This window comes from Phocoena phocoena, chromosome 7 (genome assembly GCF_963924675.1).
Source record: "Phocoena phocoena chromosome 7, mPhoPho1.1, whole genome shotgun sequence".
NCBI classification, from domain to species: domain Eukaryota; kingdom Metazoa; phylum Chordata; class Mammalia; order Artiodactyla; family Phocoenidae; genus Phocoena; species Phocoena phocoena.
In genome coordinates, this window is record NC_089225.1 from 77,720,303 (window position 1) to 77,742,331 (window position 22,029).

The 22,029-nt window shown below is 40.6% G+C and overlaps 1 protein-coding gene across 4 annotated transcripts in view; it reads right to left on the reverse strand.

The window, feature by feature from the left end:
- Nucleotides 1-4,605, reverse strand: part of BOLL (boule homolog, RNA binding protein) — a 56,053-nt gene extending 51,448 nt beyond the window's left edge. For 3 of the 4 annotated variants that reach the window (XM_065881213.1, XM_065881214.1, XM_065881212.1), the window contains exons 1-2: nucleotides 4,475-4,605; nucleotides 675-818 (exon numbers count right to left, since the gene is read on the reverse strand). In XM_065881213.1, coding sequence (XP_065737285.1) covers nucleotides 675-818; nucleotides 4,475-4,495 — 165 coding nt within the window. In that variant the 5' untranslated portion in view covers nucleotides 4,496-4,605. The remainder of the gene's footprint in view (nucleotides 1-674; nucleotides 819-4,474) is intronic. The other variant, XM_065881215.1, reaches the window with a different exon arrangement.
- Between the last annotated feature and the right edge of the window lie 17,424 nt (nucleotides 4,606-22,029).

Genomic DNA, 22,029 nt, shown 5'->3' on the forward strand with positions numbered 1-22,029 from the left:
ACCACCACCCACATGGGGGTGCTGCAAAACATCTCACAAAACTATGCCTCTCTGAAAGAGTGAAATGGCTATTACATTATTTAAACATATTACTGTTAAAATGCTTTATTCTGACTAGGACACAGGCCTTTTTTAGTGATCAAATTCTAAATTAGGTGATAGAAAGCAACCTGCAAAAGATAGAAGTCTAGGAAGTTACTCAGGAGCCTAAGATGAAAGTTGGGATAAAGAAACAGGATTTCATAAAACTGCTGTGTTTTTGTTTTCTTTTTCCTTAATTGAGTCTTCTTTTGAAAATTATAGTCACTCATTATTTGGGCTATTAGAGTGTTATGTAAAAAAGTATAATTAGTGTGGTATGGTGAAATAAAGCATGTGGAGATGTGAGTCAGAAAAATAGAATTCTAGTTTTCACTTTGTCACTAAGTAGCTAGGAGCTTATAGATATGTCAGTGAGCCTCAATTTCCTTGTATGTGAAATTGGACAATTATATATACTCTATTTAACCTACATTGTTGTTGAAAAGATTCTTTGTGTTAAGACAATTTGAAACCTACTAATCATTTGAAAATAGCAAATATGTTATTTTTAAAGTTGCAGGAAGAAACAATTTCTGAGAAATAAAACACTTCTAATACAAAGAATACACCATGTTGCATGCATAATTAGGTACCTTAAGGTCGATTCCTCCTACAAAGATGCGATTAGGGACCACTGTTCCATATCTTGGGGCACTTGTTGGGTTATTCAAAGGCACAGGTGACACAGGATTAGGGGATGGAGATAATGAATCTGTTTGCACCTGATTCGATGTTTGCTGTAAAATAAAATTCTTTTAAACTCTTAGTACTGGGTATAAGTTTTGATGCAGGATGAAAGCATATATCCTTCAAAAAGATAAGTCATTGACAAAATGTAGTATTTCAGACTTTAATTTTATGCTAATATTATGAAGATTATAATTAGAGCTAATAACTTTTGGGGGCAACAAAAATATAAGAAATGTAGAATTCATTCCTCTACAGAGACGATCTTAAATATATTATTTAAACATACATATGTTAGTTATTATTAACTGTACTATTTAAATATTATAAGCATTAAGAAGGAATATTAAACTCAAAAAGAAGTTTGAAAAAGAGAAGAATAACCCTGGACAGCTAGGAGCTGGCCTGGCACAACCAACTAGGCCCTGGTGTTAGGAGTTGGCCGGGAACTCACAGCTAGGCTGTGGTGTTCTCTTGTTAACAGAACACCAACATCGGGCAAGGCTCCTCTGTGATTGTGATGGATGAAGATAAAAACAAGATCACTCCATAATCATATCTGTACATTGACAAAAACAAAAGCATTACCCAAACCACAAGAATGACCAAACGTCCTTCTATCCTGCCTGATAAGACTGCTCCTTTTTTTAACAATCACAGCTTTAGCTTCAATCTATTTTTCTTGTCTCCTAGGTAAGAATTAACATACCCAATTATAGAATTACTCCCACCTCCTGACAACACGTATTTCAGAGTAAAGCTTTCTTCATTAAACTCTCTCTAAAAAGTGCTTAATATAAGCTTAAATCCTATGATAAGTTCTTCTAACACCTTGCTGAGAGGCCGCATGGTGTATGTTCTTCTTTGTTGTTAATTCAGAAGATCCAACTTTAATAAACTGCAGGTGTATTTGTGGTAGTCTTTGGCTAAAGGGCATTGACAAGTAAACAGACTCCAACACAAGTTCATGGTTTTTCAACTCTAAAGTCAAATTTTTAAAATGCACTTGGCAATTGGAAAAGTGGACCGATTTAGTAAAAAAAAAAAAAAATGTATACCTATAACTCATAGGTATAAATTTTTATACTAAAATTTTTATACTAATTTTTTCTTTATGCTAAAGAATTGAGTTCTTATGTTCACAATTCTAAGTCAGGGGACCTAATTTAGATTCTAATAAATATATATTAACATATACACCTTCGCACAATGGCAAGATAGTAGACTCCTCAGGTACACCTGAAAAAAAACAAGACTTGAGAATAGAATTTTAAAGAGAAACTAATTTAAGAACTTGCTAATTATTCTCCTTCTGGGAACACGAAACAGACTTTTGAGACCCTAAATGAGTGCTTCAAAAAGATTGGAGTTGATGATTTAAATTCTCTGAAAAATTCATGAAAATGAATTTCCAACTTAGATAATGGAGTTGTTCTTTTTCACATTTGCTCTCCTTTCACTTCATTGGCCAATAAAACCATAATCCCTAAATTAATCTCTGCAAGATGTACAGAGAAATGACTAGGCCAGTAGTGACTATGGGGCTATAGGCTGGACCTTATGGGCTCTATTCTCCATCTAGTCTTAAGGCGGAAAAACACTCCCTAGTAAGGGAGTTCATAAAAACATCTCTTAAACCACAGAGTCATCATATTTAATAATTGCTATGTTGTAGTTGCCAATTAAAGAAACTGGGAATCCTAACAGCATCCTCCCTGGGCATCTGGACGTTATTTGTAACTTCAGTCACTTTACTTGTAAGACATAGTGCCCAGACTGGATGATTCTGGGATGCTTAGTTTTACTTTTCAAGTGTGGATTTGTATTGCTAGAGATAATAGAACAGCTCTGGTAGATACCATCTTTTCTCTCTGCTGGGTTACAGAATGTAGTCATTACCTATTTGCAAAGTTAAAAAAAATCAATCTTCATGAAATTCTCTTCTTAAAAACAAAATGAATTCAATGGATGACCTCTTTTGTTCCAAATTTGTTTAAATAAAAGTCAACTCCATTAGTTTTCATTAAGAGAGGAATGACTTGAATGGAAGAGAACAGAGTACTTTATTTCCAATCTTGAGAAATCAGTTAAAGGACACCGAGGAAGGAAAAACATGAACTTTTTACATATCACTCACTTCATTCTTCATTTTCTAAGACTCCTGTTCTATTGTGGGTTCCAACTGTTTTATTTTTCTCCTTACCACTTACCAACATGTAATACCATGTAATTTATTTATTATGTTTGTTGTCTGTCTCTTTCCACTATAATGTAATATTCAAGAAGGAAGAGGGTTTTGTTCACCACAGCATCTAAAGTAGGGACCATATATAGCACATGTTCAATAAATATTTGTTGAACGAATGAATAAATGAGTTATTTCTTCCTGCTCACGATATGCCAACCCTTAGGTTGTGGGCTGAAGACTACAATATGAATAATAGCCTAGAAAATATTTTAATCTTGGTAGTAACAAGGCTCAGGTAGAGACGATCTTTAAGTTCCTCAGAGAAGGTTAGCGATTCACTGAGTTAATTAAGAAAGCCTCAAATTCTACCGGCAATAATTTTGCAAACGTATGAAAAGCACTTAGATTGGTGCTGTTTTGGGGTTAGAAGTAAGGGTCCTTAGTAAAACTTCTAGTACTAGTTTATTTAAAATTTCCTCCAAAGTAACGTGCTCCCACTGCCTCCTCCCCTCTAAAATTAACCTCGAAATCTATCATCTACTTTGCCAACAAAGACAACAGGAAAAGGGCGGGCTAACCGTCGCAGTTACGGCCTCCGTGCTCCTTCCCCTCCGAAGCCAGCAAGCTGAGGCGGTGGGGGAAAAGGCTGAGGCGACAACTCCCTTGGGTTCTTTCGGGTCATCATGAACTTGATCACTGTCTCGAGGATCCACCCCCTCCCCACCAAAGGGCGGGAGGGAAAAGAACGCTAGCCAGCGAGAAATTTTGCCCTGCAAACCCGCCAGCAGCAGTGGCGGGAACCCTCAACGGCACCGACCCCGACGCCTGCCTAGTGTGCAGCCTGCCCTGCGAGCCTCGCATGGCGCTCGCTGATTGGCTGCTGGCGGGCGCCGCGCGGGGCGGGGCGGCACGTTGCCGCAGCCCCTCGGGCCTAAGCGGTCTCCCGCCCCTCCCCAGCCCAGCCCTGTCTGGCTTGGGCGCGCACCTGGTGCTAGAGGTTCCGGTCCGACCTGGGCCCAGGTCCCCGCTACCCAGCCCCGCCCCCGACCCCGCCAGGTCTCTCGGGTCTTCTGGTCCCCAATGACCAGTCGAGGAGAGGAGGCGTCAGTCGCCAGGGCAACGCCTCAGGGGGGCGGCTGGGCGGAGTCCGGTGGGAGTGGGCGTCAAAGACGCGCGAGCCTAATTTCGGCGGGAAAGCTGTTTCTCTAGCCTGGGCCCGGCCTGGTGCACAGGACCCAGCCACCCACCGCCTCCCGGTCGCTGCCGAGGTCTCCCAGCCCGTCTACACCCCGTCCAGGCCCGGTGGCCGCACCTTCCCGACCCCACGACACAACCCGACGGGGCCTGCAGGCGGGCCGCTCTTCGTGGCAGTCGATGGGGCTCCCTGACCACGTTACTTCCCGACAAAATCGCCGGCCCTAGACTCGCCCTTCCAGCCCCTCACAGACGGAGTCCACATTTCTCCTTCTCCCCACTATCCCGGGGCCCAGGACTCCGAGCCATGACCGCCGTACTCACCGCCCCGGACTCGGTCTCCATCCTCCTCTCTGTTCTTCAAAAGCCAGGGGCAAAGGAACAGAAACCTAAGGTTTGAAAGCACCTTCGCACCCAGGAAGCAGCACCACGTTTCCCGACGGAGACTCTCTCCCACTGGCGGCGACGGCGTTGGTGGCAGTTGCAGGGCCGGAGACTCGGATCCGGGTCTTGAACCTGCCACCCCGGGGGGTGAGGAGGGACAGGCGGCGTCGCCTAGGGCGGTGGACTGCGGTGCGGGCGGGCGGGTTTCGGCGGTGGCCCGGGGTCGCCGAGCTGGGCCGTCTCAGGGGCAGAGCGTACAGCAGGTCGGGGCGGGCGTGGAGTGTGCGGAGCGAGGGCTCCCTTCTGGAGCCACTCTCGCCTGTTTTCGGACGGCTGGGGAGGAGAGAGCGAACGGTTATGCAGAGTTCCATGCACCGCACGCCTTTCACGCCTTTCCTTCTCCTCTTTGGAGAAAAGTTGGCCTCTGGGACTGGTGGGTTTCGAGAGGTGGAGGTGACCTCAGGCTTTACTAAGGTGCAAGAAGCCTGTTGAGGGGCGACTTCGGAAGGCTGGTGCGGGGCGAGGAGGCCAGTTTGCAGAGTCAAAGTGTGACTCCCTGGGGCCTGACGCGCCAAACTCGGAGGCTCCGGAGAAGCCTCGGACGCCGCGCCGCACCGCACCTGTTGTCGCCGTCACTCATCCCAGCCGAGCGGGCGGGGCGGCACGGGAGACTTGTCCGGGGCCCGCCGCGCCGCGCAGTCCGGGCTCCGGCGCCCGCCCCAGGCCCGCGCCCGCTGAGCACTGCCCGGCCGCCGCACAGCCTGGGGAGCCGGCCCGCGACAGAGCCACCCGCGCGCCCGAGGGGTGAGGACTGCCACTTGGCTGGAGTGGCTCTAGCCGCCTTGGGATCTCCTTTGGAAGAAGACTGCTTCGTAAAATATATTGCCAGAAGGTAGCTGCGATTTATTTACATATCTCGCCGATATCACATATTTTATGTATATAAAATATATAACCAAGTTCTAAATAATTACAACTAGGTTAACTTCTGTAATAATGATGATGATTTTGGCTACCATTTATCAAGGCCTCACTTTGGTGCCAGGCACAGTGCTTTACAATCAGTATCATTTAATCATTTCATTTTTACAGCAACCCTTCAAATAGATGCTCCTGTTATCTTCATATTACAGGTGAGCAAATGGAAATATGGAGGTTAAGTAATTTGGTCAAGTTCTAAAGCTATAGATGTAAGCCGGGTGTCTCTCTGACAGCAGGTCATGATCTTAACCATTTTGACATATATTTTTAAAGAATTAACAACAACGACTGTTAAAAGTTACCTCAGTAATAACTTTCGTACTCTCTATTATAAAAGTTTGTTTTTTTACTTTCAAGATAGTTAAAAATTATTATGTATTTAATTTTTAATCTGTTCAAACATTAGCCCTTCATATTATTTACCACAAATAAAATGGGAAACGTAATTATTTTCATTGAATACAGTTCAGCTAAAGCATCCTAATATACATTTGTGCATACAATTTAAGCTCAATTTCTCAGGTTTCAGTTTCTTTGGAACCAAAGACTACAAACCTATTAAAACTAAAACTCATGTTTCAAAGCAGAGTAATTTTGCTGTTTAATACTATTAGAACTGATCTTTTTGGGCGTTTTTTTCCAGTAGTAATGATGGGTTTAAGTAGATATTACTGACATCTCTTTTGTCCAAGTCTTTTTTGACTAAAAACACTTATTTTTGAACACTGTATTCACCATACTAGGTGTTCAGTCTGTGACACACAATTTAATCGACACAATTTAGGGAACACTGACTGTATATTTCAAGACCCGTGTTGGGTGCTAGGGGGCTATACTGTATTTGCAGTATGGTAATTCTCTGTTCTCCTTCTAAGTCTTTTAATCCTTAAAGCAAAACGTTTTTTTGTTTTAAAACTTGCATAAAACATGTAGAATTATACAATTCAACGTAGTACACGTTTATAGAGTTCCTATTATGTTCAGTACATAATACTATATGCAGTGAGAGATAAGAAGATGAACAAGATCAAACCTCTGTCCTTGACGTGTTTTTAATCTAAAAAGAAAAGAAAAGACTAATTACTCAAAATAATTACATCTAAATTGCTTATAATAAATAGGATACATACAAAATAGGGTAAGTGGTACGTGAACTATGATCAAAGGCCTGTGGGAGTACAGAGAACAGCACTGTGGAGCACAGTGTCCAGGGCTGGGTAAGGTCACCGTCAAAGCTGAAATGCTGGTATGTGTGGGAAGGTGAGAAAAGAAATTGATCCGCCATGTACCCAGCAGTGGGCAAAGCACATAAATTAAAAAAAAAAAATTTTTAAATTTTATCTTATTTTTTTATACAGCAGGTTCTTATTAGTCATCAGTTTTATACACATCAGCGTATACATGTCAATCCCAATTGCCCAATTCATCACACCACCACCACCACCCCACTACTTTCCCCGCTTGGTGTCCATACATTTGTTCTCTACATCTATATCTCAATTTCTGCCCTGCAAAGCGGTTCATCTGTACCATTTTTCTAGGTTCCACATATATGCGTTAATATACGATATTTGTTTTTCTCTTTCTAACTGACTTCACTCTGTATGACAGTCTCTAGATCCATCCATGTCTCAGCAAACGACCCAAATTCGTTCCTTTTTATGGCTGAGTAATATTCCATTGTATATATGTACGACATCTGCTTTATCCATTTGTCTGTCAATGGACATTTAGGTTGCTTCCATGACCTGGCTATTGTAAATAGTGCTGCAAGGAACATTGGGGTGCATGTGTCTTTTTGAATTATGGTTTTCTCTGGGTATATGCCCAGTAGTGGGATTGCTGGATCATATGGTAATTTTATTTTTAGTTTTTTTAAGGAACCTCCATACTGTTCTCCATAGTGGCTGTATCAATTTACATTCCCACCAACAGTGAAATAGGGTTCCCTTTTCTCCACACCCTCTCCAGCATTTGTTGTTTGTAGATTTTCTGATGATGCCCATTCTAACTGGTGTGAGGTGATAGATACCTCATTGTACTTTTGATTTCGATTTCTCTAATAATTAGTGATGTTGAGCAGCTTTTCATGTGCTTCTTGGCCATCTGTATGTCTTCTTTGGAGAAATGTCTATTTAGGTCTTCTGCCCATTTTTGGATTGGGTTGTTTGTTTTTTTAATATTGAGCTGCATGAGCTGTTTATATATTTTGGAGATTAATCCTTTGTCCGTAGATTCATTTGCAAATATTTTCTCCCATTCTGAGGGTTGTCTTTTCATCTTGTTTATGGTTTCCTTTGCTGTGCAAAAGATTTGAAGTTTCATTAGGTCCCATTTGTTTATTTTTGTTTTTATTTCCATTACTCTAGGAGGTGGATCAAAAAAGATCTTGCTGTGATTTATGTCAAAGAGTGTTCTTCCTATGTTTTCCTCTAAGAGTTTTATAGTCCAGTCTTACATTTAGGTCTCTAATCCATTTTAAGTTTATTTTTCTGTATGGTGTTAAGGAGTGTTCTAATTTCATTCTTTTACATGTAGCTGTCCAGTTTTCCCAGCACCACTTATTGAAGAGACTGTATTTCTCCATTGTATGTCCTTGCCTCCTTTGTCATAGATTAGTTGACCATAGGTGCATGGGTTTCACTCTGGGCTTTCTATCTTGTTCCATTGATCTATATTTCTATTTCTGTGCCAGTACCATACTGTCTTGATTACTGTACTGTACTTTGTACAAAGCTACTGCAGCTTTGTACTATAGTCTGAAGTCCGGGAGCCTGATTTCTCCAGCTCTGTTTTTCTTTCTCAAGATTGCTTTGGCTATTCAGGGTCTTTTGTGTTTCCATACAAATTGTGAAATTTTTTGTTCTAGTTCTGTGAAAAATGCCATTGGTAGTTTGATAGGGATTGTATTGAATTTGTAGATTGCTTTGGGTAGTATAGTCATTTTCCCAATGCTGATTCTTCCAATCCAAGGACGTAGTATATCTCTCCATCTGTTTGTATCATCTTTAGTTTCTTTCATCAGTGTCTTATACTTTTCTGCATTCAGGTCTTTTGTCTCCTTAGGCAGGTTTATTCCTAGGTATTTAATTCTTTTTGTTGTAGTGGTAAATGGGTGTGTTTCTTTAATTTCTCTTTCAGATTTTTCATCATTAGTGTATAGGAATGGAAGAGATTTCTGTGCATTAATTTTGTATCCTGCTACTTTACCAAATTAATTGATTAGCTCTAGTAGTTTTCTGGTAGCATCTTTAGGATTCTCTATGTATATTATCATGTCATCTGCAGTGACAGCTTTACTTCTTCTTTTCCGATTTGGATTCCTTTTATTTCCTTTTCTTCTCTGATTGCTGTGGCTAAAACTTCCAAAACTATGTTGAATAAGAGTGGTGAGAGTGGGCAACCTTGTCTTGTTCCTGATCTTAGTGGAAATGCTTTCAGTTTTTCACCATTGAGGATGATGTTTGCTGTGGGCTTGTCATATATGGCCTTTATTATGTTGAGGAAAGTTCCCTCTATGCCTACTTTCTGCAGGGTTTTTATCATAAATGGGTGTTGAATTTTGTCAAAAGCTTTCTCTGCATCTATTGAGATGATCATATGGTTTTTCTCCTTCAGTTTGTTAATATGGTGTATCACATTGATAGATTTGTGTATATTGAAGAATCCTTGCATTCCTGGAATAAACCCCACTTGATCATGGTGTATGATCCTCATAATGTGCTGTTGGATTCTGTTTGCTAGTATTTTGTTGAGGATTTTTGCATCTATGTTCATCAGTGATATTGGCCTGTAGTTTTCTTTCTTTGTGACATCCTTGTCTGGTTTTGGTATCAAGGTGATGGTGGCCTCGTAGAAGGAATTTGGGAGTGTTCCTCCCTCTGCTATATTTTGGAAGAGTTTGAGAAGGATAGGTGTTAGCTCTTCTCTAGATGTTTGATAGAATTTGCCTGTGAAGCCATCTGGTCCTGGGCTTTTGTTTGTTGGAAGATTTTTAATCACAGTTGCAATTTCAGTGCTTGTGATTGGTCTGTTTATATTTTCTATTTCTTACTGGTTCAGTCTCGGAAGGTTGTGCCTTTCTAAGAATTTGTCCATTTCTTCTAGGTTGTCCATTTTATTGGTATATAGTTGCTCATAGTAATCTCTCATGATCCTTTGTATTTCTGCAGTGTCAGTTGTTACTTCTCCTTTTTCGTTTCTAATTCTATTCATTTGAGTCTTCTCCCTTTTTTTTCTTGATGAGTCTGGCTAATGGTTTATCAATTTTGTTTATCTTCTCAAAGAACCAGCTTTTAGTTTTATTGATCTTTGCTACTGTTTCCTTTATTTCTTTTTCATTGGTTTCTGATGTGATCTTTATGATTTCTTTCCTCCTGCTAACTTTGGGGTTTTTTTGTTCTTATTTCTCTAATTGCTTTAGGTGTAAGGTTAGGTTGTTTATTTGACATGTTTCTTGTTTCTTAAAGTTAGGATTGTATTGCTATAAACTTCCCTCTTAGAACTGCTTTTGCTGTATCCCATAGGTTTGGGGTCATTGTGTTTCCGTTTTCATTTGTTTCTAAGGTTTTTTTGACTTCCTCTTCGATTTCTTAAGTGATCTCTTGGTTATTATGTAGTGTATTGTTTAGCCTCCATGTGTTTGTATTTTTTACAGATATTTTTCCTGCAATTGATATCTAATCTCATAGCATTGTGGTCGGAAAAGATACTTGATACAATTTCAATTTTGTTAACTTTACCAAGGCTTGATTTGTGACCCAAGATATGATCTATCCTGGAGAATGTTCCATGAGCACTTGAGAAGAAAGTGTATTCTGTTATTTTTGGATGGAATGTTCTATAAATATCAGTTAGGTCCATCTTGTTTAATGTATCATTTAAAGCTTGTGTTTCCTTATTTATTTTCATTTTGAATGATCTGTCCATTAGTGAAAGTGGGGTGTTAAAGTCCCTTGCTATGAATGTGTTACTGTCGATTTCCCCTTTTATGGCTGTTAGTATTTGCCTTATGTATTGAGGTGCTCCTATGTTGGGTGCATAAATATATATAATTGTGAAATCTTCTTCTTGGATTGATCCCTTGATCATTATATAGTGCCCTTCTTTGTCTCTTTTAATAGTCTTTGTTTTAAAGTCTATTTTGTCTAATATGGTATTGCTACTCCAGCTTTCTTTTGATTTCCATTTGCATGGAATATCTTTTTCCATTCCCGTACTTTCAGTTTGTAAGTGTCCCTAGGTCTGAAGTGGGTCTCTTGTAGACAGCATATGTACCGGTCTTGTCTTTGTATTCATTCATCCAGTCTATGTCTTTTGGTTGGAGCATTTAATCCATTTCCATTTAAGGTAATTATCAATATGTATGTTCCTATTACCATTTACTTAATTGTTTGGGGTTTGTTATAGTAGGTCTTTTCCTTCTCTTGTGTTTCCTGCCTGGAGAAGGTCCTTTAGCATTTGTTTTAAAGCTGGTTTGGTGGTGCTGAGTTCTCTTACCTGTTGCTTGGCTGTAAAGGTTTAATTTCTCCATCAAATCTGAATGAGATCCTTGCTGGGTAGAGTAATCTTTGTTGTAGGTTTTGCCCTTTCATCACTTTAACTATGTTCTACCACTCCCTTCTGGCCTGCAGAGTTTCTGCTGAATGATCAGCTGTTAACCTTTTGGGGAATCCCTTGTATATTATTTGTTGTTTTTCCCTTGCTGCTTTTAATATTTTTTATTTGCATTTAGTTTTTGATAGTTTGATAAATATACGTCTTGGCGTGTTTCCCCTTGGATTTATCCTGTATGGGACTCTCTGTGCTTCCTGGACTTGATTAACTATTTCCTTTCCCATATTAGGGAAATTTTCAACTATAATCTCTTCAAATATTTTCTCAGTCCCTTTCTTTTTCTCTTCTTCTTCTGGGACCCCTATAATTTGAATGTTGGTGTGTTTAATGTTGTCCCACAGGTCTCTGAGACTGTTCTCAATTCTTTTCATTCTTTCTTTATTCTGCTCTGCTGTAGTTATTTCCACTCTTTTATCTTCCAAGTCACTTATCCGTTCTTCAGCCTAAGTTATTCTGCTATTGATTCCTTCTAGAGAATTTTTAATTTCATTTGTTGTCTTGTTCATCATTGTTTGTTAGTTCTTCTAGGTCCTTGTTAAACATTTCTTGTATTTTCTCCATTCTATTTTCAAGATTTTGGATCATCTTTACTATCATTACTCTGAATTCTTTTTCAGGTAGACTGCCTATTTCCTCTTCATTTGTGTGGTCTGGTGGGTTTTTACCTTGCTCCTTCATCTGGTGTGTGTTTTTGTGTCTTCTCATTTTGCTTAACCTACTCTGGGGTCTCCTTTTCGCAGGCTGCAGGTTCGTAGTTCCTGTTGTTTTTGGTGTCTGCCCCCAGTGGCTAAGGTTGGTTTAGTGGGTTTTGTAAGCTTCCTGTTGGTGGGGACTAGTGCCTGTGTTCTGGTGGATGAGGCTGGATCTTGTCTTTCTGGTGGGCAGGTCTGCATCTGGTGGTGTGTTTTTGGGTGTCTATGACCTTATTATGATTTTAGGCAGCCTTTCTGCTAGTGGGTGCGGTTGTGTTCCTGTCTTGCTAGTTGTTTGACATAGGGTGTCCAGCACTGTAGCTTGCTGGGTCTTAACGTTGAGATGGATATCTCCTGGAGAGCTTTCGCTGTTTGATATTACAAACATCTGAGCTGGGAGGTTTCTGGTGGCCGAATGTCTGGAACTCGGCTCTTCCACCTCAGAGGCAGAGGCCTGACACCCAGCGGGAGCCCCAACATCCTTTCATCCACATGGCTCATAGTAAAAGGGAGAAAGAGAGAGAGAATAAAGTTATTAAAATTAAAGGTAATTATTAAAAATAAAAAAATTTGAAATGTAATTTTTAAAAAAATGGAGAAAGAAGAGAGCAACCAAACCAAAAAACAAATCCACCAATGATAATAAGCACTAAAAGCTATACTAAAAAAAAAAAAAAAAGGGCAGACAGAACCCTAGGACAAATGGTAAAAGGAAAGCTATACAGACAAAATTACATACAGAAGCATACACATACACACTCACAAAAAGAGAAAAAGGAAAAAAAAATATATCATTGTTCCTAAAGTCCACCGCCTCAGTTTGGGATGATACCTTGTCTCTTCAGGTATTCCACAGATGCAGGGTACATCACACTGAATGTGGAGATTTAATCCACTGCTCCAGAGGCTACCGGGAGAGATTTCCCTGTCTCTTCTTTGTTAGCACAGCTCTCGGGGTTTAGCTTTGTGTGTAGGTCGCCTGAGGGCGTCTGTTCTTCGCTGAGACAGCACGGGGTTAAAGTAACAGCTGATTCGGGGGGCTCTGGCTCACTCAGGCCGCGGGGAGGGAAGGGTGCGGATGCGGGGGGAGCCTGCAGCGGCAGAGGCCGGCCTGACATTGCAACAGCCGGAGGTGCGTCGTGTGTTCTCCCGAGGAAGTTGTCCCTGGATCACGGGACCCTGACAGTGGCGGGCTGCACAGGCTCCCGGGAGGGGAGGTGTGGATAGTGACCTGTGCTCGCACACAGGCTTCTTGGTGGCGGCAGCAGCAGCCTTATCGCCTCATGCCCATCTCTGGGATCCGCACTGATAGCCGTGGCTCGCGCCCATCTCTGGAGCTCCTTTAAGCGGCGCTCTTAATCCCCTCTCCTCATGCACCCCAAAACAAAGAGGCAAGAAAAAGTCTCTTGCCTCGTAGGCAGTTGCAGACCTTTTCCCTGACTCCCTCCCAGCTAACTGTGGCACACTAGCCCCCTTCAGGCTGTGTTCACGCAGCCAGCCGTAGCCCTCTCCCTGGGATCCAACTGAAGCCCAAGCCTCATCTCCCAGCGCCCGCCCGCCCCGGCGGGTGAGCAGACAAGCCTCTCGGGCTGGTGAGTGCTGGTCGGCACCGATCCTCTGTGTAGGAGGATCGCTTTGCCCTCTGCACCCCTGTTGCTGCGCTCTCCTCCATAGTCCCAAAGCTTCCCCTGTGCCCATCCTCCGTTTCCACCAGTGAAGGGGCTTCCTAGTGTGTGGAAACCTTTCTTCCTTCACAGCTCCCTCCCAGAGGTGCAGGTCCCGTCCCTATTCTTTTGTCTCTGTTTATTCTTTTTTCTTTTGCCCTACCCAGGTATGTGGGGAGTTTCTTGCCTTTTGGGAGGCCTGAGGTCTTCTGCCAGAGTTCAGTAGGTGTTCTGTAGGAGTTGTTCCACATGTAGATGTATTTCTTTTTTTTTTTTTTTTTTTGCGGGCCTCTCACTGTTGTGGCCTCTCCCATTGCGGAGCACAGACTCCGGACGCGCAGGCTCAGCGGCCACGGCTCACGGGCCCAGCTGCTCCGTGGCATGTGGGATCTTCCTGGACCGGGGCACGAACCCCTGTCCCCTGCATCGGCAGGTGGACTCTCAACCACTGCGCCACCAGGGAGGCCCGTAGATGTATTTCTGATGTATTTGTGGGGAGGAGGTGATCTCCACGTCTTACTCTTCTGCCATCTTGAAGGTCTCCTCCTCCATTATTTTATTCTTTTTTAATGGCTGAGTAATATTCCATTTATATATATAACTGGACAATATATTAATATTCCATTTATATATATAAATGGAATATATATATATATATAGTCATTTATATACATATCAGAGTGTTTCCATGTCTTGGCTATTGTAAATATTGCCGCTGTGTACACTGGGGTGCGTGTATCTTTTTGAATTAGAGCTTTTTGTCTTTTCCAGATATATGCCCAAGAGTGGGATTGCTGGATCATATGGCAACTCTATTTTTAGTTTTTTGAGAAACCTGTATACTGTTTTCCATAGTGGCTGCACCAATTTACATTCCCATCAACAGTGTAGGAGAGTTCCCTTTTCTCTGCACCCTTTCTCCAGCATTTATTATTTGTAGACTTTAATGATGGCCATTCTGACCAGTGTGAGGTGATACCTCAATGTAGTTTTGATTTGCATTTCTCTGTTTGCCACATGTATGTCTTCTTTGGAAAAATGTCTATTTAGGTCTTTTGCCCCTTTTTTGATTTTTGTTTGTTTGTTTTGTTATTGAGTTGCATTGTTGTTTGTATATTTTGGACATTAACCTCTTGTCAGTTGCATCATTTGCAAATATTTTCTTCCATTCTGTAGGCTGTGTTTTCATTTTGTTCATGGCTTCCTTTGCTCTGCAAAAGCTTATAAGTTTGATTAGTTCCCGTTTGTTTGTTTTTGCTTTTATTTCTATTGCCTTGGGAGGCTGATCTAAGAAAACATTGCTACTATTTATGTCAGAGAATGTTTTGCCTATGTTCTCTTCTAGGAGTTTTATGGTGTCACGTCTTAAGTCTTTAAGCCATTTTGAGCTTATTTTTGTGTATGTTGCTTGGGAGTGTCTTAACTTCATTGATTTACATGAGGCTGTCCAGTTTTCCCAATTCCACTTGCTGAAGAGACTGTCTTTTCTCCATTGCATATTCTTGTGCTCTTTGTCAAAGATTAATTGACTATAGTTGTGTGGGTTTACTTCTGGGCTCTCTATTCTGTTCCATTTATATGTCTGTTTTTGTTCCAGTACCTCGCTGTTTTGATTACTGTAGTTCTATAGTATTGTCTGAAGTCTGGAAGGGTTATGCCTCCAGCTTTGTTCTTTTTCCTTAGGTTTGCTTTGTCAATTTTGGGTCTTTTGTGGTTCCGTATAAATTTTAGGATTATTTGTTCTAGTTCTGTGAAAAATGTTATGGGTAATTTGATAGGGATTACATTAAATCTGTAGATTGCTTTGGGTAGTGTGGCCATTTTAACTGTATTAATTCTTCTAATCCAAGGGCATCAGATTTCTTTCCATTTTCTCGAATCACCTTTGATTTCCTTTATCAGTGTTTTATAGTTCTCAGCGTATGTCTTTACCCTCCTTGGCTAGGTTTATTCCTAGGTATTTTATTTCTCTTTGATGCGATTTAAAATGGGAATATCCCATTTTCTTATATTTTGTGCTAGTGTCCCAGTGTCCCTCAACTTTTTCCTTCACACAGTCTGTTAAGAGATTTACCCAAGCTTACCCTCTTTCTTGTTTGCCTTCCCTTACTGGCAGCTCTCCTGTTCCTGCCTCTTAAGTTTGCTAGCTTCAGATTCTAATGCCTAATATCTATTTTCAGCAGTCCTCTTCTTGATAACCCTTTGGATGCTTCTCTAGCTTATAGACCTAGATAACCATTTGCTTACCTCCTGTGGACCAGCCTTTAAGGCAGGGGATATGGCAATGATTAAGACCTGGTTCTCGCTCTTCCATAGCCTGTGGTCTAGTGGGAAAAGGAGCTAAGTAAATAGAATGTTTATACACTCAGTGTGCTACGTGGACGCATAGAAGAGTTGCCAGGTTCAGAGATACCCCAGACCAGGGAGTGACTTAACTTGGCAGATAGAACAACATGAAAAGACATATTTAAAAGATGCCTCTGCTTCCATTTTCTTTATTCCTTGTTCTAAGGTCTATTAACCTATTGTTGTATTTTGGAGGATTATTAGGTGCTTTCTTTTTCTCTGTGCTGGTTGGATATTTGAAATAGGAGAGGTGAGGGACAGGATTGAAAAACAATCTGCCTTAAGGAAGCAAAGAGGTAAGATTTCCTTTTCTTCTACCAGGAACACAATACTTCCATGTAGAGAGAATATTATAGAGGTAGTTTAGAGCAATTTCTGATTTATTGGAAAATTCCTTATAAAAATTAATGGGTTTATTTGATTATGCTGTTTACTTTGAGCAATTACTTAGACACAAGAATATACAATGTAGAACCTGTTGTACAGCATAAGGTAGGAGCTCATAAATATTTATAGAATAAGAGACTAAATTAATAGACAACCCTCACTGCACCCTCCACCTAACTATTTTACTCTTCCTTCTGGACTGAGAGTGAAGAACAGTCAATCATTGCCAGAGAACCTTTTTCTTTTCTTTTCTTTTTCATATCTTTATTGGAGTATAATTGCTTTACAATGTTGTGTTAGTTTCTGTTGTACAACGAAGTGAATCAGCTGTAAGTATACATGTATCCCCATATCCCCTCCCTCTTGAGCCTCCCTCCCACCCTCCCTATCCCACCCCTCTAGGTGGACACAAAGCACCACGCTGATCTCCCTGCGCTGTGCAGCTGCTTCCCACTAGCCATCCATTTTACATTTGGTAGTGTATATATGTCAATGCTACTCTCTCACTTCGTCCCAGCTTCCCCTTCCCCCCCGTGTCCTCAAGTCCATAGAGAACTTTTTTCTTGATTCATTCACACAAGTATGGTTTGATAATTATACACGTGTTTTCAGTTGCTTTTTAGGGAAAGACCTCATGTTTGGAACATCTCACCTGTATAATTCTTTGAACATTCTCAGATAGTTCCTTAAGAGCAAATCATACTACTGTGTACAAAAATAAGACCAACAGGGCTTCCCTGGTGGCGCAGTGGTTGAGAGTCCACCTGCTGATGCAGGGGACGTGGGTTCGTGCCCCGGTCCGGGAGGATCCCACATGCAGCGGAGTGGCTGGGCCCGTGATCCATGGCTGCTGAGCCTGCGCGTCCGGACCCTGTGCTCCGCAACGGGAGGCCACAGCAGTGAGAGGCCCGCGTACCGCAAAAAAAAAAAAAAAAAAACCCACAGCAAGACTTCAGGGCAAGAATGATTACCCAGAACATATTGTTCCCTTGTAGACTCAGTCCTACAGTGTTTGCCTCACCTCCTGACCACTAAGTTTGCTGGTTTTTATTCTCTTCCCATTCTTATCTCATTCTTGGATTTGAACTGTAAGGGAGGAAAAAGTTTTCCTCGACCTTCTTAGGGTCCTTGGCTGGGTCTGAAAATTAAACTGACAAAGACAGATTAACAGGAGAAAAGCATACACATTTTATTGAATTTTCACATGTACATGGGAACCTTCACAAGAGAATGAAGACCCGGAGAAGTGACCAGAACAGGAAGCTTTTATACCTTTTACACAAAGAAACAATAAATTTGTAAGGAATTGACAAGATGAAAGGGTTTGGGCTAGAGATAGTAAGTGGTGAAGAAGTAACTAGTAAGATAAGTGTTAGTTTAACAAGATTTGTTTGCAGATTCTTCTAGGCTGATAGGAGAATTTGTTTTCTTTCTTTAGGAAGAAAAAGGGGAGCTTTTTCTGCCTTTACTGCTTCTTAATTGCTTTCAAATTAAATTAATTAGTATGTCAAAGAGACATATTTTGGGGTGACATATTCTGGTTTCCTTCAAATGCATGCGATATTTTCACAGCTACAATCATGACACCTCTTAATGCATTTTTCTTACACCCTTAGGCATCTTGGCAATACATCATGTCATGTCTCTAGTGTTCTTCTCTCCTTGACCTTTCAAACATCTGTGTATAAACATTTATTGAATTGAATTGTCACTGGTCTGCTCTCCTCCAGCAACTACGTTGTTTGAGTAGCATGCAATTGTTGCCTTGGTGCACACTGATCTTTTGTACCTAAGGCAGGCCACCATGTACTGTTGTGTAGATTATTCAGTGCGTAAGGGTGTCTGGCCAAAGGAGTGAGTAGGCTGAAATCCAGTCCTTGCTGCTCCACTCACATCACCTTGTAGCCACAGGGCCCCATCCGTTCAATGGGAGAGCTTTTTTCTAATTCATAAAAAGGTGCTGAATGGGTCAGTTGCAGCCCTGCCTAAATATAGCTTCTGCACATTATAAGATGGTATCAGGAAACACTGGTTTATGTTCCTCATGTTTTACTATCACATTCTCAGAAATAAGTAACTGCTTGACATTTGGAAAAATTTTCATCTGGGTGAGTGTTTCAAGTTGAGCTCCTCAGGAAACAGACTCTGAGATTTGCAGGCAGGAGTTTTTTGCGGACCTGTGCTTGGGAACAGCACCTGAGAAGAGTGAGGGAAACAGAACTGGGCAGAAGAAGTTGAATTGTGATGTTGCAATAGAGTCCTCAGCATGGATGACTTTCAAAGTTGTCCCTAGTGACCAGGATTCCCCCTCCCCGCCCTCCTCTACAGTCTATAGTCGTTGAATTCAGCCTTCTCTCAGGGAGTAGACCTGACTTTGGGCATGATGGCTCTCTTCAGCTTATGGCAACTTCTGGAAAGGGGCTCAGCTGAGAACAACCCACACTCCCAACATCTGGTGGAACAAGGGCTCAGTAATGAAGGGGATTTGGGCACACCACAGCATATACTAAAGTAACTTCATAACTATTGAGTGACTTTTTCTCCACAATGGGATTAAGCAAGTTACCACTGCTTGCTTTTGGTTGAAGGAACACATGATAGAAACAATAATTCCAGGAAAAATTCAAACTTTTTTCTTAGAGAGGGCACCTCAGAGATTACAGTGAATACCAGTAGCATAGATCAAGTAACCTAAGATTGTCTGAAAATCCAGGTTGCACATTGTATTTAAGGACTGTAGGCTTGAAAATATCTTTCCATGAGTTTGTCGTCTGTTAGTTCCATGCTCAAGAAAACATCCATATTGGTTATCACTGGGGAAACATAATTAAAAAACAAAACCTTCTTGCACCCAGAAAACCTCTCCACAAAAGTGATAGAGACAGAAAACAATTTCATTATTGAATAAGCATGAGACCTGTGGTACCCATGACAGGCAATCCACCCTTAAGAGACTGCAAAGACAGAAAAGAATCTTACCCCCACCCCCTTATATAGCCAAGCATATACAACCCATTACACCACACATAGTCCATCCCAAATTTACCTGGTAACTGGGGTGACCATCTTATTGGCTTTATCCAGAGGAAAAACAAACTTCTCATATCTTTGTAACAGGAAGTAGTTTTGCAAATTAGAACCAGGCAACCACCTAAGTTAAGCTCTTACCTTCTTACTGAAACTGAGAGATAGGGGAGCTATAACTCTTAAAATTTGAATTTCCAAAAGTTGCACTAAAAATGATGGTTCTTGAGGAAACATTTCTGAGACTGGCAAGAGGCTTATTTAGCCACTATACAGATTTATATACATTTGAAAAACACAGAGAAAGAAAGTCTGAAAGAAAAAGGAGAAGAGGAGAAGTCTCTTCCCTTATTTTCAGAAGGGAGAATTAAGCCTCTTATTTTTAATTTGTATTTGCCATTTCACAATATATGTGGATGTGTTAAGGCTGGGTCTCCTTGAAGCACTGAAAATTTTTAGAGGCAACCAAAATTCAAAGCCATCGTTTAAGCACCTGGAGTAGCTTCATTGACTATCATCTGATGATAAGTTTGGGAGATGTCAAGTTTTGAGGAGGTAGTGTTATAATATAGTGATCCAGTGGTGGTGATGGTGAGGCTTTGGATTCTGACTCTGCTGTGTGCCCTGGAGAGAGTTATATAACCTCTGTTTTCCATCCCCCAAATAAGGATGATAGCATTTACTACTACAGTCTATAGATTAATTGATGTAATGCACATAAAAGTCTTAGCACAAAACCTACATTCAATAGGAGCTCAATGATTGATTGATTGTTGATGTTCTGTTGTTCTGCTGAGCTCTATTTCCCCACAGTAGTAAAAATATGATTAACTTAAGGACTTTGTTTCTTTTTTTAATTTAATTTTATTTTTTATACAGCAGGTTCTTATTAGTTATCTGTTTTATACATATTAGTGTATATATGTCAATCCCAATCTCCCAATTCAACCCACCACCACCACCTCCCCTACCCCCACTTTCCCCCTTTGGTGTCCATACGTTTGTCCTCTACATCTGTGTCTCTATTTCTGCCTTGCAAACCGTTCCATCTGTACCGTTTTTCTAGATTCCAAATATATGCATTAATATACTATATTTGTTTTTCTCATTCTGACTTACTTCACTCTGTATGACAGTCTCTAGGTCCATCCAGTTCTCTACAAATGACCCAATTTTCTTCCTTTTTATGGCTGAGTAATATTTCATTGTATATATGTACGACATCTTCTTTATCCATTCGTCTGTCGATGGGCATTTAGGTTGCTTCCATGACCTGGCTATTGTAAATAGTGCTGAAATGAACCTTGGGGTGCGTGTGTCTTTTTGAATTATGGTTTTCTCTAGGTATATGCCCAGTAGTGGGATTGCTGGGTCATGTGGTAATTTTATTTTTAATTTTTTAAGGAACCTTCATACTGTTCTCCATAGTGGCTGTATCAATTTACATTTCCACCAGCAGTGCAAGAGGGTACCCTTTTCTTCACACCCTTTCCAGCATTTGTTGTTTGTAGATTTTCTGATGATGCCCAATATAACCGGTATGAGGTGATACCTCATTGTACTTTTGATTTGCATTTCTCTAATAATTAGTGATGTTGAGCAGCTTTTCATGTGCCTCTTGGCCATTTGTATGTCTTCTTTGGAGAAATGTCTATTTAGGTCTTCTGCCCATTTTTTGATTGGTTTTTTAAAAAATATTGAGCTTCATGAGCTGTTTATATGTTTTGGAGATTAATCCTTCGTCTGTTGCTTCATTTGCAAATATTTTCTCCCATTCTGAGGGTTGTCTTTTCATCTTGTTTATAGTTTCCTTTGCTGTGCAAAAGCTTTGAAGTTTCATTAGGTCTCATTTGTTTATTTTTGTTTTTATTTCCATTACTCTAGGAGGTGGATCAAAAAAGATCTTGCTGTGATTTATGTCAAAGAGTGTTCTTCCTATGTTTTCCTCTAAGAGTTTTATAGTGTCCAGTCTTAGATTTAGGTCTTTAATCCATTTTGAGTTTATTTTTGTGTATGGTGTTAAGGAGTGTTCTAATTTCATTCTTTTACATGTAGCTGTCCAGTTTTCCCAACTGCTTATTGAAGAGACTGTCTTTTCTTCACTGTATATCCTTGCCTCCTTCATCATAGATTAGTTGACCATAGGTGTGTGGCTTTATCTCTAGGCTTTCTATTCTGTTCCATTGATCTATATTTCTGTTTTTGTGCCGGTACCATATTGTCTTGATTACTGTAGCTTTGTAGTATAGTCTAAGTCAGGGAGTCTCATTTCTCCCAATCTGTTTTTCTTTTCCCTCAAGATTGCTTTGGCTATTTGGGGTCTTTTGTGTTTCCATACAAATTTTAATATTTTTTGCTCTACTTCTGTAAAAATACCATTGGTAATTTGATAGGGATTGCATTGAATCTGTAGATTGCTTTGGGTAGTATAGTCATTTTCACAATATTGATTCTTCCAATCCAAGAACATGGTATATCTCTCCATCTGTTTGTGTCATCTTTGATTTCTTTCATCAGTGTCTTATGGTTTTCTGAGTACAGGTCTTTTACCTCATTAGGTAGGTTTATTCCTAGGTATTTTGTTCTTTTTGTTGCAATGGTAAATGGGAGTGTTTCCTGAATTTCTCTTTCAGATTTTTCATTATTAGTGTATAGGAATGCAAGAGATTTCTGTGCATTAATTTTGTATCCTGCAACTTTACCAAATTCATTGATTAGCTCTAGTAGTTTTCTGATGGCGCCTTTAGGATTCTCTATGTATAGTATCATGTCATCTGAAAAGAGT